We start from the raw sequence: 17381 nt of genomic DNA, 5'->3' as shown, positions 1-17381 counted from the left end.
TCCCAGTTGATTTTCCCCTCAATCATCTGCTATCATAATAAAAATTTTATTCCATAGAGTTGCTTTCATAATTCACTATCAAATTTATTGAGAATATTTTCTTAATTGTTTTTACTTAATGAAAGCACATTTATGTATGTTTGTATATGCTAACATCAGGCAAAAAATGGAACCCCATTGAACCATTCGTATTAAAATGCAATTAAATGTAGGAATATGTAGCATGTAGGAATATAGGATCATAAAACTTGCTCTACCACAGATTCACAGATGTTGTAAGAAAACAACTTTTAAAACCTAAGTTTTGCTTTAATTTTTTGAATCCTAATAAATGATTAAAGTGTATGGATAACACATTTTTACTGGTGATGTCTACAGAGCTAAAATGGGTATTTTTTTAAAAAAAGAGTCATGTGTTCAGACTTCATTTAAGAAATAACTGGAGTTAGACATAACTAGACATTATTAGTGTCTCGTTATTGCTTACTACCAAATGGCTTCCTTCAATATACTCCTGAGCATCACTAACTGAAAGAATAAGAGAAGCAGTAGAAATATCATATTAATAACAATATGTTTACTAGTCTTGTACTTCACTACTCTAAGCATACATGAGAAAAATGATTAAATTATTAATAGTTTGCAAATTTTCTGCAAAATTTCTGTAAAAAGTATAGAGAAATGTACATATTTTAACAATCTCAGATAAAATGTTTTTTCAGTCTTACATTTGAAAACAATTATAATCGATATCTTTTTATTTGTCTATTTTGTTGATATGTATAAATAAAAATTAAGCAAAGTATGTGTGCAAGGTTAGTGTGCACCATGGACAATTTATGCTTCCCTATAGACTTATTTAATTAAGACAACTTCAAAAGTAACATAGATTTTTAAAAGTTTATTTTAAGTTTGAAGACTAGACAGCGTCATACTGATTTTACAACATCCTATATGACTTAAGTATATCTACAAAGAAAAAAAACAACTTGGAATATTACACAGCTTGAAAATTTGCAAAAGTTATGTGTACCTTAGTTATTTCTGTCCTTACAGACAGACCAGATGCCAGCATTCAATGCTATATTTCATAATTTGTTGTCTTTCAAAGATACAGTCATTAATACCTGGTCTTCAAAATGTATACCTATCTTTATGAAAACATTCACAAAGAGAAAGTCAATCCTAAAGTAGAAATTAGTATCTGTGACAGATGATTACACTGGGATATACATGATATGGATGTGCCAAAAGTTAATTAATTCATAATATTCTAAATTATATAATTAGCTCATGAAAATTATACAATAAAATGAGACTAGGTAATTCTTTTGCGTTCTAATGATAGTAATATTTTACTAGGAAATAGAATTAAAACATCATGTTTCATCTTGAAGCCGTGGATACAACTGACATGAAAGCTACTTTCCAGTACTTGCCACTGTTCTCTGTGTGAGCATCCTTTGTTGACAAATGCTTATCCACTGGCCATGCCATGTGATGAAAAGCACATTGAGCAGAGGGAACGTGCATAAGCAAGAGAAAGCCTTCCACTGACTTTCCAAACAGTAGCAAATACCATTAACCTCAACTTTTCTGGAACACAAATTTTAAACAGGAATCAAGAGAACAAAATTCAAACTATCACATGAAACCATGAATAGTTTTGAGAAAGTATTTTGACATAAAATATTATTTATAATTTCTAGAATTTAATATTAAAGATAAAGAATCTGGAAAGTAAAACACCTTCAGATTTAGTAGTACTGCTACCCCTGACAGAAACAAGGACCGTGAACTAGTCACTAAGAGCTGCACCTTTAGGACATAAGCAATTGTATGGAATGCTATTTTATTTTACAATACTATTTTTAACCATTCTATGCTAATAATTTTAAACATTACATAGGAAAACAGTATTGAGGACATAACACTTTGTTTTAAGAAAATGTTGAAAATTATTCAACATTTTATATACTGAAAATCAGCAGGATTTTTACAGATTTGATACAGTAAGCGTGTAGGCATGGGGCAAGCATTTGGCCTCATGGTTACCAATGAATTTGCTGTTTTGAATGGCAATCTGATTGACTTTCTCTTTCAATTCTTGACTGTGATTGAACAATACTCCATAATTACATCACTGAGAAATGCTGTGAACACGTGGACAGACAGACCATAACAGTAGTGACTTTCCTTATACAACACACATATTAACGGAAAAACAAAACAAAATATAGCAGTGTTTGCAGGGCTTTAGCATTTCATATACATACCATCCTTTCTTCTCCTGGACCTTCAATTTAAACCTCCAATAATTCTATGTCAAGGTCTTATAAAATAAATACTTGTAAGGATTATAAATTAGGTGCAGAGGACATCTTAGAGGCAGCATGAGCTTTAATTAGAGACATATATCAATGATTCTGCCATTATCAATAACAAATTATTATGATAATTGCTTAGTTTTCTAGGACGTTTGAAGCAAAAGAAATAGAAATCAATTTTCATCTTGAAAATGGTTTACGACTTTGTCATTAGTAAATACATTGCTTTTCACAAATTCTGCAATGTGCTTTCTTGAGAAACCACCACTGGTTTCAAACAGCATTGGGATTTTCACTTCACAGGAAGAGCGGCAATCTGCAAGGAGATGGTGAGTACACTCGGCCAAGCTGTGTATTAGGCTCACGTACATTTGCTAACATCTTACACACAGAGAGAATGATCCTATTACTTTTTTTTTTAAATGAAACTTTAAATTCCAGGGCTTTGTGTTTTTGTTGCTCTTTTTAAAAACTAAATGATAAGGGATTCTCAAAAAAGAGGCCTTTGGAAATGAGATAGAGCTTCATTCAAAAATAAAAGTTCAGGTTCAATGTACTTATATTAAGTACATTTACTGATACCATTTACTGATAGCCAACCATGTTCAATGTATGTTCAGTATTAACAGATGTCCCATGTGTGTGAATAAACACAATACTTTCAGGTAAATAAAGGGTGAAAATTCAATGAGAAAAAATAATAACTGATTTATGTCACATATAAATAATATAAACTTGAACATAAAGAACTTAGTTTTTATTAGAAGTAAAGAAAATAAGAATAGAATTGTTATATGATTGGTATGGCATATAATATATTTCTCTCCAAGTCTCTGTAATAAACACTAATAGGGCTAGGCACAGGGAAACAATCACGGTAACCCAATTCATTACAGAAGAAAACCTTATTGCTAAAATTGAATGTTTTATGAGTGTTGATTGAACAGTAACCATAGATCTCTCTTAACTCTTTCATCTGATAACTATGAGTTTCTTTACTTTTGCTGTAAAAGGGAGACTTGCTTTGCCTACTTTACTTCAACCAAGGTATATAATTCAGAGAAGGAGGACTGTAATTCAAAGATAGTGTGATGTTACTTAAGAGAGTTGTGCAATTAAAACAAAATTAAGTTATTGAAGAGGCAGGCTAAGAACTCCTTAAAAGCCAGTTGGCAGCCTACCATAAATTTGAACACTTTTACACGAGAAAAGGAAAATTTATTCAGCTTCCATCAGATCTTGCACAGTTCATTTCATGGAGATACTTGTAGGGAAGTAAAGAAATGCATTGTGGGATGTGGAGTTCCTTCATTCCTCTTCTGTGCAGCCCAGCAGCTCCGACCGCAGAGTGATCCTTCCATACCAGGACCAAGGAAGAATTCTTATGTGTCGTGCATAAATGGGAGGATCGATGACATTTTTCCTGTGAGTGTCGTTGTCAAAATTGCCTTGGAAAACCTAATAAAGAAGAGCAAAGAACATGATTATGTAGTCCTTTCCCTCTGTAAACTTGTTTTCTTATCTGTATTATACATTGTAAGCTTAAATATTTTATTTTTATTATTTATTTGTTTGTTTCATTGAGACTGGGTTTCTCTGTGTAGTCCTGACTGTCGCGGAGGTACCTTTGTAGATCACTCAGCCTGAAACTCACAGAGAACCTCCAGCCTCTGCCTCTCAAGTGTTGGGGTTAATAGCATGTGCCATCACCCCAGAACAATTTTACTTGTAATTGTTTATTTCTTTACTATTTATTGTGTGGGATGCATCACTATGGGTATATACAAATGCATGGGTGTTTCTATATGCACATTTGTGTGTGTGTGTGAGCATGCGTGTGTGTATCTTCCTGTAAAGCATTAGGTAATATGGTGATGATTAATAAAAACAGCAGAGGCTGGAGAGTTGGAGCAGCAGTTAAGAACACTGAGTACTCTTTAGAATCTGGGTTTTAGTCCCAGCACCGGCATGATGGCTAACAACCATCGGTAACTACAGGTACAGAGATCTAATACCTGCTTCTTCAGGGCTCCATAGGCATCAGACACATATGTGGTGCACAGATATAAATGGAAGTTAAATACCCATACACATATAATGATGATGATGATGATGATGATGATGATGATGATAAATGCTGCAATCCACACAGCCTGAGTCCTTGAATCATAGGTAGAATCAGAGGGAATGAAGTTAACTCAGAAACACATACAGTGAACTTGGGATTGAGTAAGGTTCTCTGCCACCTTAGAAAGGTCTTATGTACTGCACAGAGGAATGAGTTAGCTAGCGTCTGTAAGAGGTCTCTGTAGGTGAGCTCCAAAATTCCAGAGGAGGAAGCAACCGTCTTTGCATGCACTGATCTTCCATTAGTATTCACAATCTCATACTCCTACATCTAAGGAGAGATTTGCAGCCTCCCTAGAGCCTGTCTCTAATGTTAGCTTAGCCAGCTGCCCCATTGCTTTAGGACTTGGAGTTCTTGACATGGTCATGCCCATATGAAAGTACACATTCCCTCAGAGCTTAACTCCCTCCAGGCTTCCTCTGTCTCCTCTGCAATAACAAATTTCAAAGACAAATGACAGAGACTATTTGATTGTCTTTTTGTTGCTTCTACTGGAAGATCATTTGCCCTCAGTAGCAAAAATAAAGTGCAGTCCCCATCTGGTAGGGCAATAACTGTTTAATTTGACAGAAAATATATCTTCATAGATAATTTTCAAGTAAATATTTGCTGAATAAAAGAATACAGAGCAATGCTATATCCAGAATCTACCACAGTTGCATATCTGATTTGTTTTCAGTTAATGGAATTTTTAAAATTTTTCAGTAGGGATTTGGCCTGTACTGACCAGGAAGGAACTCTATATAGATTCAGATGTGTTACTGTATAGCAGCATCTTTATTGGCAAAATCTCATTTGTTCAGAATATAGCATGTAAGCAAAAGTCCTGTGAAAAGTTGATACTTTAAACATCAGTAAACCAAGAACATAGTTTCATATGCTGACATTTCCTAACATACACAGTTGGATTCTGTTGACATAAAAATTTACAACAAAATATGAGATTCAACATCCAACTTATCGGTCTGCTAAAAAACTTAATGCCTTTGTTTGAAATAGTTGAGTTTAAATTCATTAACATGCATTGCAAAATATATAATAGTTATTAAAGTGTTATATTACTTCATAGAAAAGAAATAGAGAAAAAGACAATTTTCTTTTTAGTTTTTACTCTTTGTTACAGTCTTCTATAAGGAGCTGTAAAGCCTCCAAATTATAATTATTAACTATATTTAGTTCTTTTTTATACTTTATTGTTTTTAATTGAGCTGTACTTTTTCCCCACTCCTGTTCCTTCCGCTCCTCTCCCCTTCAACCCTCCCTGTGGTACTTATATATTTAGTTCTATATAAGATGAAATACATCAATTGTGAAAATGACTGCAGTTATACAATTTCCAATGTAAGTGTAAAAAAACACAGATATTTGTACATTCATTTTAACAGTAAATGAATTTTGATAATTCAGGAAAATTTATAAAATTTGTGACTCTAGAAAATTGCCCAGATTTATATTGCAATCATCTAAACCTTAATCAGCCAGTACTGAAAATACAGATTATTTTTCAAAGGTTCACAGTAATGATGGCACAGAACAACAAGCATGCAAAACATGAACTTGCTTGTTTTCAGGGGACATCTTGCTTTTGTTGTGCAAACATGTAGCACACATCCTGTTTCTTGGTCTCTAGCACAGTAGACATTGCTGAAAATGCAATTTCAGTGTTTTACTTGGGCAAGTAAGGCAAACATAACATTTCTTGTTGCCTTAGCAAAATTGGCAAGCTTTCCAGAAATATGTGTTTGAGACACCCACTTTAATCAGGATCTGAAAGGGTTAAGGGCAACTATGGATTTCCCGTAAAAAGGGAAGACAACTAGATGAGAGAGAAGCTAGGATATGCAATTTTTTGGAAAAAGTACTCACGAGTTTGACTTAGGCAGAAAGCTAATTATCTTATGACGAGTTTGTGGCTTTCTTCACACATAATAATGCTTGGAGAGCTCTCAAGCATTTGCTAATATATGGGACCTCAAGTAGAACTTACTTAAGGTGCTTTGAACAGGAGTGCATAATTGTAAGCTAAGGGAAGCAAGAGGGAGGAAAAGGATAATTCTCTAAGCATGGATGAGTTTCCAAATTTTGTTTTCTACTGTGAACTCTTCTGTGATACTAGTTAAAATTCAAATCAGATTCTGGTGGGGATTCAATCCTCAGCACAGGCGATAATATCATATTAAATGCAACAATAAAATGCTCCCCCCAGCAACAGTTTTGATGCTTTTAAGATGAGATTGTCTTTGGTTTCTACAGACCAATATCTGTTAGACCACTGCATATATCAGATGTGTGAAGCCATCAAGCATTGTGGAGGAAATTGAATATACCCTTTGTTACAATCAGAAAGTCACAGCTTACCTCACTATTTCTGTTGTTGTTTTGAGACGGGATCTTTTTATGTGCCCCTGATTGGCCCAGCAAAATGTGGTTCTGCCAAGAACTCCCAAGTTCTAGGATTACCAGTGTGCAGTACTACTATGTCTGACATAATCCCTCAACTTTTGTGACTCCCAAACTGGAACTTTAAGATTCTAAGCATGGAGCAATGGATCATGTTGTGTGCGTGCGTGCGCTTGTGTGTGTGTATGTGTGTGTGTGTGTGTGTGTGTGTTGTTTCTTATAAAGTCATCTGACTTACAAAATTCTGATTTGTTTTTATTCTAAACTTAATAGATCAAATGTCTTATACATGTTTCTATTCTTTTAGTATTTTGGAAACTTTATGAGGTCCTTCAAATAGTAACTAGTTCTGGGTACTGGTACATTGTTTCCCCAAGCTCCTGAAGACTAGAATCAACCAAATCTACCATGGCTGAGTAAAGTTTCCACTCTTCTGCATCACACATCTTCATTGTGTTAGCTCGAGCACACTGATTGTTTTATTTATTATGTGTAGACTTTGCTAATGTATGTAAGAAATAGAGGACAAGAAGAAAAAAATTTCCAGAGAAGTTGCACTCCTGAAATCTCAGTATTATGGTTGCCTAAGCAAGACCTGAACAGGGACAAAACTAACTAACATGCCAGTGTAGATTGTGGAGAACTCCCAGGGCACCAACCCTGAAAAAAGCGCGAGAAATACTTAACAAGTACTGAGAGAGGGAGAATTAGTCTTTCCCAGAGAGTAGTCCTCAGTCGGTCACCAAATACCAAGTGCTCAGCCCTACAAACATATTCAGCAACACTAAATACGCTCAAGAAGTTGTACTTATGCATTTATTCATTTTTGTTTAAGTATGTATGAACATTAATACATAAATAATAAGAGACCATTACTGTGAGAGGGATTAGGGATATATGAAAGTGTTAGAAGAGAGAATAGAGAAGGAAGGAGAAATATGGTTATACATTAATTAAAAATCAATAAATCTATTTGAGAGCCCAATTATAAAAATCTCCTAGATTGGGTTGTTGCTTTGTCTGTATTATGGAGAATTTGAGAAGGGGTTTATGAAGAAGAGAAAATTCTATACTTATATTAACTTATCCTTTCGTGCATTGGATTTGTAGTAGAGAAGTTAGGTGTGAGCTACCCCTTCTTGCTCAGCTTCCCAGGAACCTTGTTTTAATCTACTATTTACCCACAAAACTAATGAATCTGAGTGGAAGAACTCCAGGTCTCCTAGAATCAGCTGCCTCTATATTTATTTTATTACATCTATTGGTATGTGTGTATCTATTTATCTATATGTGTCTGTCTCTGTGTGTATGTGTGCACATGTGTGTTGAGGGGTGGATAGGGGCATGAACACTCATGTCGAGGTCAGACGACAGTTTGTTAAAGCTGGTTCTCTCCTTCCACCATGTCCTTCCTGGGTATGGACCTCAGCTCATCTAGCTCTATAGTCAGGGCCCTTAGCTGCTGAGCGCCTTCACTAACCCCACCCACACCCTTTCTATATCTCACATGCGACTTTGATCTAACTCGGCCACATTACAAGTTAATAGGGAAGATATGCATTTAGATAGTTTAAAAGTCTTTAATTTTTAAGTTTACATGTTTTCCATTGCTGTGAGTGCTGTTCTTACATCATTTCCAGCCCACGCTTTCCTTCCCAGCACTTCCTGTGTCCCCTCCCATAACTCCCTCTCAAATTCATGACCTTTCATTTGATTATTATCATTACATGTGCAACACTAAAAGGACTCAGAAGGTTTGGTGTGTGTGTGTGTGTATGTGTGTGCGTGTGTGTGTGTGTGTGTGCCTCCTGAGTGAAGTTTATAATTTGATTAGAAATTTTCCTCAACCCATTGGTCCAGTGTTTTATTATTAATAAGAACAGAAACTTGCCTAACCAAAGAAATATATATTTCTTTCACATATTCAACAGTAGTACAAATATCTTCAGAAACTGAAATTTAGTGTTTCAAACTGAACATTCATGGCTAAAAATCTCTGGTATCTCATCATTTCCAGACTATGTTCCTCTGGCATGCAGATCATAAAATGACCCCTGTTGTAAGTGTGGCAATTAATTAATAGGCATACCATAATATAAACAGAAGAAAGAATGAGGCACAACTTTGATGTGAACATGACAGTATGATCAATACCAACTGATTATTAGAGAAACTTTTTCTTTCAGATGTTTTTCTTAAGCTTGTAGTTTTCCATTGTGTTACTTCTAAGAAGGATATTAAACTAGAAACAAAAAATTTATACTGATCTTTATTTTATTCAACCCTTAGTATTGTAAAAGTTCATCATGGTATTTGTAATAAGTTTTTAATCTATTGAAAAATAATTAGTGAACATTAGAATTTAAATATTTACTTCATAAAGTTACTATGTACTTTATGTACATGTGAGTATAAAATCTGATTTTGATGTGTGACATCAAGCTTGTTAGAGTAAACTCAGAAATGTTAAATTGTTGTTACAATGTTAACACTATTAATTACATGCTTTGATATTTTTATATTTTCCAAAGTTTAGAGTTTTAAACTGAATTAAAATACAGAATTTAAGTTTCTTAAAGTCACACAAATTTCTGTTTTTATTAAAAATTTCCACCTCCTCCCCTCCTTCCATTTTCCTCTCCCTCCCCCCAAGTCACACAAATTTCATAGTGATAGAGTGTACAAATGAAGTTAAAAAAATAGTTTTTATTTAAATAATGTTTAGAACTGAGATTTAAGTGTTTCTCATTCTAAAATTTATTGACCATAGTCTAGAAAAATCAATAATTTAATTTAGTTTCTATGTGTTTACCATCATATTCCAGAACTTAAAATTAATTTAAGTAAAAAGATAAATAATTTTTAATTGCTTAAATATGTATTTCTAAAAAAGACTTATAAGTATGAAGTCTCTTGCCTTGGTTGATTTGTAAAATTTGCAAGCCAAGTCTGATTCTTTTAGAATAGACTCCAACTATTAATCAGGAAATTTAATTTTCTAAGGATATTTTCCAGCATCCTAAAACCATTTCATGATCGAGTAGCTAGTGCATCATTTTTGAAAGTTTCCTTTGCAATCAATTCCACTAAGCCAATGAACCTCTGTAACAAAATTAGTCTAAATACAAGTACATTTTTTTTCAGTATAATAAGGAAATAAGAATCTACACTCCAGGTAACTTCCAATATACGAGGAAATGTTTCTTTATGAAACAGGGCATAATGAGAATCCATCCTAAGAGGTTCAGATCACTGGACTGCATAGCAAGGAGCTGGGTATCAGGGAACACGGTGCAGTCAGCACTGTAGGATATCCGAATAGTGCTGAAGCAAGCACACACTTTGAACCATGAGGAACAAAGTACCTTCCATCTTAGCTCAAGAGTTTGGAACCACTGCCCTCTACAGTTACAGGTGAAATGATTGCCACCTAATACACCCTATTAAGCAGTGACCATTTCTGTGTTTGGGACAAAGCAGATTCAAGGAAATGTAAACACTGACTTTCTTTGAAGCCAGAGGCATAAATTTATTTGTTTCAGTTTCAGAAAATATGCATGTAGTCATGGGTAAGAGATCAAGTAGAAAACCTTTTCCTGTATTAACCACTAGCTCTAACATGTTTACTGATCAGTTTTCCTTTCTCCCCCAAAGTCATCTTGTTATTTTTGTAAGTGCAGTGTATTGAAGTACATTTTCTTTTGTATACAGTCTACTCACCTGTGCTATTTGAAACAAAGTTAACTAAAACTTCTTTTAGTCGATGTATCTCCAGTAGGATTTAGGAATCGGGAGTTAATGCTTCCCTAGATGCAGGAAGTATCAGGTATACACCAGTTCAACTTTATGTAGTCTAGGGGACTTCTACCCTGAGAGAATTTTGGCCTTTGCCTTTAGCTCCTGTGAGGTCAACTGTAAACCTTTGGAAAGTCCTGTCTCCTCACACGTTTTTGTGCTCCTGTGGGATATGGGACACCATGAATAGTTTATACTAGCACAGTCATTTAGGTGGGAGTTTGGGTCAGCTTCACTCCTGAATGGGCTATCCTGGGCTATGCGGCATGTCACTTCATTTGTTGGACTTCTATCCATGCCTCTTCACTATCTTAAGTTAATTGTGAGCACAGCATTCTAAAATACATCGTGTGTGTAGTTTGAGAGATTATTCAGATCTTAGGGTAATCTTTGGGACCACCAGTGTTTATGTCACATGCTAGAGTAAATAAGGAAAAACCCAACAATTGTGTTCAATGGTATAGACAGGCCAACAGACTTCGAAGAAGGCTTTTTAATACTTTTAACATTAATAATTTCAATCAGGGACTCCAGTTACAGAAAGCATTGTAGCTAAGCCTTCCCCAGTGTCCAGGACAGCCTACAACAGATTTTTATATTTCAAAACTAACTTTTCATTATTTTCTGAATAAATTCTGATATTGCAGTCTAGTGGCATTTATTTACACGTACTCTTAGGTAAGTAATCTAGACACTCTTCTATCAGGATCTATTTCATATTCACACTTTTATTTTTAACCTTACAACTGACATTTATTTTTATGGAAACAAACATAATATATTATATAACATATTATATAATAACTCTCTCTCTCTCTCTCTCTCTCTATATATATATATATATACTAAATATATTCTAGCTAGAATTACTTATTCTTTTCAATATTTTGGTTAAAAAGAATTCACTATCTTTATAAGAATGAATTTCTTTAATATTTTTGCAAGAGCTAATAAATTTCTTTAAGACTGTTACTTTGGCTAGCTCTTCAGGTTCAACTTAATATCACAGTTTTCTGAGAGCCATAGAACATGGTGACACAGAAAATGTTCCGCATCGTAATTCACAATGGATTCCCACTTTTATCTGTGTTCCTTTCAGAATGATGTTTTGTTCCATAAGCTCCTTTACAGAGATCCTGCTTGCTTCAAGGTTTGTTTGCGTCTCAAACTCTCAATAAAATCATATAAGTCTTTCAAGCAAGCTGCCTGTCCAGAGATTTAGTTTCAAAGGCCCAACTGTAGACAATTTTTACATTAAGAAGAAAGTAAAAGCAAAGATCCAGGGACAATTTTTTGCAGTTTTCCTCCAGTGCAAAAATGATTCTAAATTGCAAATAAACAAGTGGATTTTCCAGGAAGTTATTTGGACTTGGACGGTTACTCTCAAGCCGTTCCTTGTGGCTCTAATATTTGCATTTTGTTGTACTGTAGAAAGGAAGAATTTTTTTTGTTTTTGTTTTTTACTTCAGGCAGTTCGACATTACTTCAGGCAGTTCGACATTTTACTGGACTGATGTATAGCATGCTCTGAGTACATGTAAAACTCCGATCTCCGATTACACTGCAAGATTGAAAAAAAAAAAAAAAACCCAAACAGAAACCCTTAGCCACACGTTTGATGCTCACTTAGAACCACCGCAGTGTTAATTTCACTAACTGTTCTTTCTGTGAGTTTGTATTTTCTTTTTAACAGGAACCAATAGGGATTCCCATAACAGTTGATGAACAATTTACTCATGTATTGTCCCTTTCGTATTCTCCACACGCTTTGTCTTTTCATTGTTCCCAAATCCATACGTTCTCCTTTGTTCTCATATATCTGACATGCGAACTGCTTGGCTGACAGTTACTTGTTGACTGGGAAACAGCTCCGTGGTGACTGTCAGAACTCCTTCTCTCATAGCATTTAAGATTAGTCAGAAAGAAAAGAAAATGGAGTGGCACTGATAGTGCTTTTGAAAATCTGAATTTTTCTGATCTTGCATAGAAATATTTCATTCCTAGTTGTATAATAATAAGCAATAAACTGCCTTCATCTCATCAAACGCTCCATTCCTGTCAAAGTACAGATTCAGGTTCTTAGATTATTGTGAAAAACAGACTTATTTAGAAATTTCTAACATTCATCCCACCAAATGAGAGGCAAAATGGACAGGAGTTAGTTCTATCCTTTCTGGGAACAGTTTTCATACACACACTTGGCTTCAAATACCCAGAGAATACGTTTTTCTTCCTCCACCTCTCACTGCATCTCAATGAGGTCACACTATGTGTCCAGTTTGGTCTGGAACTCACAGTTCCCCTGCCTCTGCCTCAGAAGTCTGGTGGATGCTGGGATTACAGGTATGTGTACCATGCCTATGTAGATAGTGTGTTTAGAAGGTCACAGGTCTTTACAAAGAAATTTATACTCTGCAGTTTGATAGGTTGTGATTTTCTGTCATTGTCCCTGTCACACAGAGAAGTTTCCTTGAAAAAGAGTGAGGATTGAACTCTGTGGTCATAGGACAAATGGTTAGATTTGTCTTAGGGATTATGTTGGTATCATAAGTCTAATGTTATATAGACTGAGCAGACATATACATGTATATGCATGTAAAGGAATTACACGAAAGAGGACATACATTTGAAAAAGAGCAAGAAGGTATATGGAAGGGTCTGGAGGGTGGAAATGGAAAGGGGAAAGAATGTAATCACATTATAATTTCAAAAATAGAAGAAAAAGAAAGACAGCAACTCATACTCTGCTTTGTTATTAAGTTGGTGACCCTAGAACAAAGATCCAGAGAATCAGCAGAGCGAAACCCACTCTTTACGGCTATTCCTATTCCAAACCTACTGGCATTTAGAAAGCTCACTCTAAAAGCCAGCAGCTAGGGGACATCACCATATTTAACTTCTTTTATGATGAAAGCTACCTTAAGTGACAAGAATGTTCTTGGAAATATATCACACAGGATGATAGCCTATAAAGATTTATGAAACATAAAATATTCCATTCTAAACTGCGGCTATATATTTAAACTATCTGCCTTCTGGCACTCGGATATCAGTGTCATATGAAATATCCCCACAGAAAAGGAATAGTTTTAGAAAATCATCTGCTTTTCAAAGATATCTTCAAAAGACATTAGCAGGACCCGCCAGAGAAAAAGGACATCTTTATTTTTCACTTTTACATGGAGATGTAGAAATACCTTTCTCCTTTCCTTTGAGAGGACCAAGCCACCTCATTCTCCACTGAAGCCGTCAGCTCAACTCTCAGTCTCTTAAATCACACCAGGTATTTTCCATTTCATCAGAAAAATTTGTGGACTGCTTCCAGCCCTCCATATCAGATAAAATACAAATGATATGACAGTAGAGAAACTGATGTGTTTTTAGTAATTCTCACCTGACTTTAGGAGCCCTTTCCTCCCTTCAATTCTTAAAGTTTCACCTTATCTTGGTAAGAGCTAACAAAATATAATCCTGTGTATTTGAACATAGAAGTGATTGAAACATTCAACCATGTTTTTTTCAGGCCAGATCAGTACGTAGAAGATGGAATATTATAGAGTAAGATACTATCTTCTAGTCCTTTTTGGCCACATCAAGTGTGAACATTGCACTGGAGTGTCTACTTGTGGATGTCCTTGATGTATGATATACTTCTGTCTATGTGTTGCTTTAATTGATTAATATAAAGTAGTTTGGCCAATGGCTTACCAGAGCAAAGCCAGGCTGGAAGAGAAATATAGAGAGAGTAGGCAGAGTCAAAGAGACGCCACATAGCTTCCGAAGGAGAAAGACACCAAGAACCTTTACCAGTAGGCCACAGCCTCGTGACAATACACAGATTAATAGAAATGGGTTAATTCAAGATGTAGGAGCTTGCTAGATGTACGCCTGAGTCATTGGTCAGTTTTGTAATTAATACAGTTTCTGCGTGTTTATTTGTGTCTTGGCAGCCAGAAAATGAATGAGCAAGTTCTGTCACCAGGTACTTGTATATTTTGTCCAGGAATAAGAAGAAGGCATTTTCTCTTATCTGCTCTAAGCTTCGTCATGAAAGCACAGGGTGCAGGCAAAAAATATAGAGAATCTGTAATGGCCACACGTTGGCAAAAACAAGCATTTACAATATAGTTATATTTAAAAATTCATGTTTGTCTGATTCCAGTGTATCTAAGTATGCTGTCATTTTGACTAAATTTGTCAAACATAACAGAGAGAATTCTTCCCTAAGCTGAGCAGATATTGCTTTGGTCTGAAGTGAATCTTGCATCTTTTACTTGGGGAACTATAGGTAAGATGATTATTAAAAAATACGTGGTACTAGAAAAAATCCATCAACTTTGCTATTACTTACAGGTACTAATAGAGTATTATGAAAGTTAGGAAAAGAAACAGAAGTGTACTTTTTATGTGAAAGTAATAACTTCTTTTAATTGGTATAATCCATTAAGCATCCCAATTCTAGATAAAGTTCTTTTCTTTCTAGATTTCTTAGAAGATAGGAAGTGAGATCTTGTCTTCCATCTTCAGAGCTCACTTGTAGATAAAGTTATTTTTTTTCTAGATTTGTTAGAAGGTAGGATGTGAGATCTTGTCTTCCATCTTCTGAGCTCTTCAGGGATGCTGGGATTCCATGTTGAGATGACCCTGATTTATTTTTCCTGAGTAATTTTTTTTAAAAAAAATTAAGGTTGTGTTTCCAGTAGTGAAATTTTTGGTATTATTTTATAAACTATTATTTTTAAAACCCTTGTAAATAAATAAAAAATCATATAGTAAAATTAACTGGACCAAAAGCCTATACAAATAAGTGGACTTCTACATAGAACCAGTATTCAGAACAGAAGCTTCAGAACTTCGTGTTAAATATTATACTTTGGTATTGAATACGTTTTTTACACTAATCTGACATCAAAACCAAAAATAAAAAAAAATACATGACAGCAAAACCCTAATGACAATGAGAAATGTGCTGCCTCTTTAAGAAAGCCCCAGAGGGTGTCAGATTATGTATGTTTCAAGAGTGTGCCTATATAATTGACATATTACAAATATATACATTGTTGATAAATTTTATATTTGTAATTTTAGAAAGTAAAAGAAATATATGAAAATACCCTAAGTGAATAGCTTTATAGGGTATGGAAGATGTAGGGGTCCTTTACAGTTTATCTTAACATGGACATATAACAAGATGCTTTTATTCTTTTTGAGACTGACACTGTAAAAAGCCAGAAGAATAGCACGTTAATTAAGCCATTTTGAAAATGTTGAAGGAAAGACTTTTAATTGCTGAACATATTGTTGCTGATGGTGTGTTGGTGGATAATAAAACTGGCATATGTGCCACATAGAACTAGTGTCCTTGAGCATTTTTTTGCCTCAAATTATATCACAGAGTTAATATTTAGTTTTGGGTGATTGTTTTGTAATAAAATAAGGATCAAAGTGCCTTTTGTCCGTGTTTTGGCCAGCAAGGGTGTGGGCTCTTTCAAAGTCAGATTGGCCCGTTATCTTATACACATCAAAGTTCACATCACTTAGGTATTGGTGTGTTTCTTAGTGAAAAGACTAATAGTTTTCTTCCAGTTAGTGTTTCCTACCTACATTAGGTTCTTTACTATCAGTCAATTAATAATAACATTCCTTAATTTAAATAATCTATTAAAGTTGTTAATTCTGACTATTCTGTTGGAAGCCCATCACTAATAAGTATCTTAATATGTAAACATTTTAAGACAAAGATAGGTTCATAATAAGGATGACTATTCCTTGTGGTAGAAGTACAAGTGCGATCCGGACTGAATAATGAGCAACATCCTCTGTTAAGGAGTATTGTCACTATATCACTATATTTCTAGGTCTAGTACTATATAAGAAGAACCCGAGGAAAGGATGCTCAGAATTTTGAATAAGGACATGTTTATTGATTTATCATGAGACTATCCTGAGTGAGATAACTCAGACCCAAAAAGATGAATATGGTATATACTCACTCATTAGTGGACTCTAGCCATAAACAAAGGACATTAAGCCTAGAGAAGCCAAATAACAAGGTTAACACAAAGAAAAACATATATAGATCCTCTTGGAAATTGGAAGCAAACAAGATCGCTGGGCAAAAGTTGGGAGCATGGTGGTGGGGGTAGGAGTGGGGGTGGGCTTGGGGAAAGGGAAGAGGGGGAGAGAAAAGGGAGAAGGGAAAGACTGGAGAGAGCTTGGGGGAGTGGGAGGGTGGAGATGAGGGAAGGGCAGAAGTTATCTACATTAAGGGATCCATTTTAAGGTTGGCAAGAGACTTGATAAGATTTTCTTGTATGAAAAAAATTAAAGAAACAATTAGCCAAGGACAATGGCACTGGATTCTGATTCGACTGCATGTACTGGCTTTGTGGGAGCCTAGTCTGTTTGGATGCTCACCTTCCTAGACCTGGATGGAGGGAGGAGGACCTTGGACTTCCCACAGGGCAGGGAACCCTGACTGCTCTTTGGACTGGAGAGGGAGGAGGAGGAGGAGTGGGAGGAGGAAGAGGGAAATGTGAGGAGGGGAGGAGATGAAAATTTTTAATAAAAAAAGAAACAATACAAAAATACATAAAGTGAAAATAAATAACTTTTTGACATTTGAAAATTTGGGAAATTTATAAAATAGTGTGTACAAAATCAAACTTTTCATTATTGTTATTCATGAGCATTTTTTGTTTATGCTGCTAGGGTTTTTCATATGAATTTTT

At 35.0% G+C, this 17381-nt stretch overlaps 1 protein-coding gene across 2 annotated transcripts in view; it reads right to left on the bottom strand.

The window, feature by feature from the left end:
- Window positions 1-886: 886 nt before the first annotated feature.
- Edil3 (EGF like and discoidin domains 3) overlaps window positions 887-17381 on the bottom strand; it is a 445087-nt gene continuing 428592 nt past the window's right edge. For both annotated transcript variants that reach the window (XM_048455865.3, XM_048455864.3), the window contains one exon: window positions 887-3785. In XM_048455865.3, coding sequence (XP_048311822.1) covers window positions 3636-3785 — 150 coding nt within the window. In that variant the 3' untranslated portion in view covers window positions 887-3635. The remainder of the gene's footprint in view (window positions 3786-17381) is intronic.

This window comes from Myodes glareolus, chromosome 15 (genome assembly GCF_982192425.1).
Source record: "Myodes glareolus chromosome 15, mMyoGla1.1, whole genome shotgun sequence".
NCBI lineage: Eukaryota > Metazoa > Chordata > Mammalia > Rodentia > Cricetidae > Myodes > Myodes glareolus.
The sequence above is the reverse complement of the archived record's forward strand: the minus strand, read 5'-3'. Positions and strand labels throughout refer to the sequence as shown.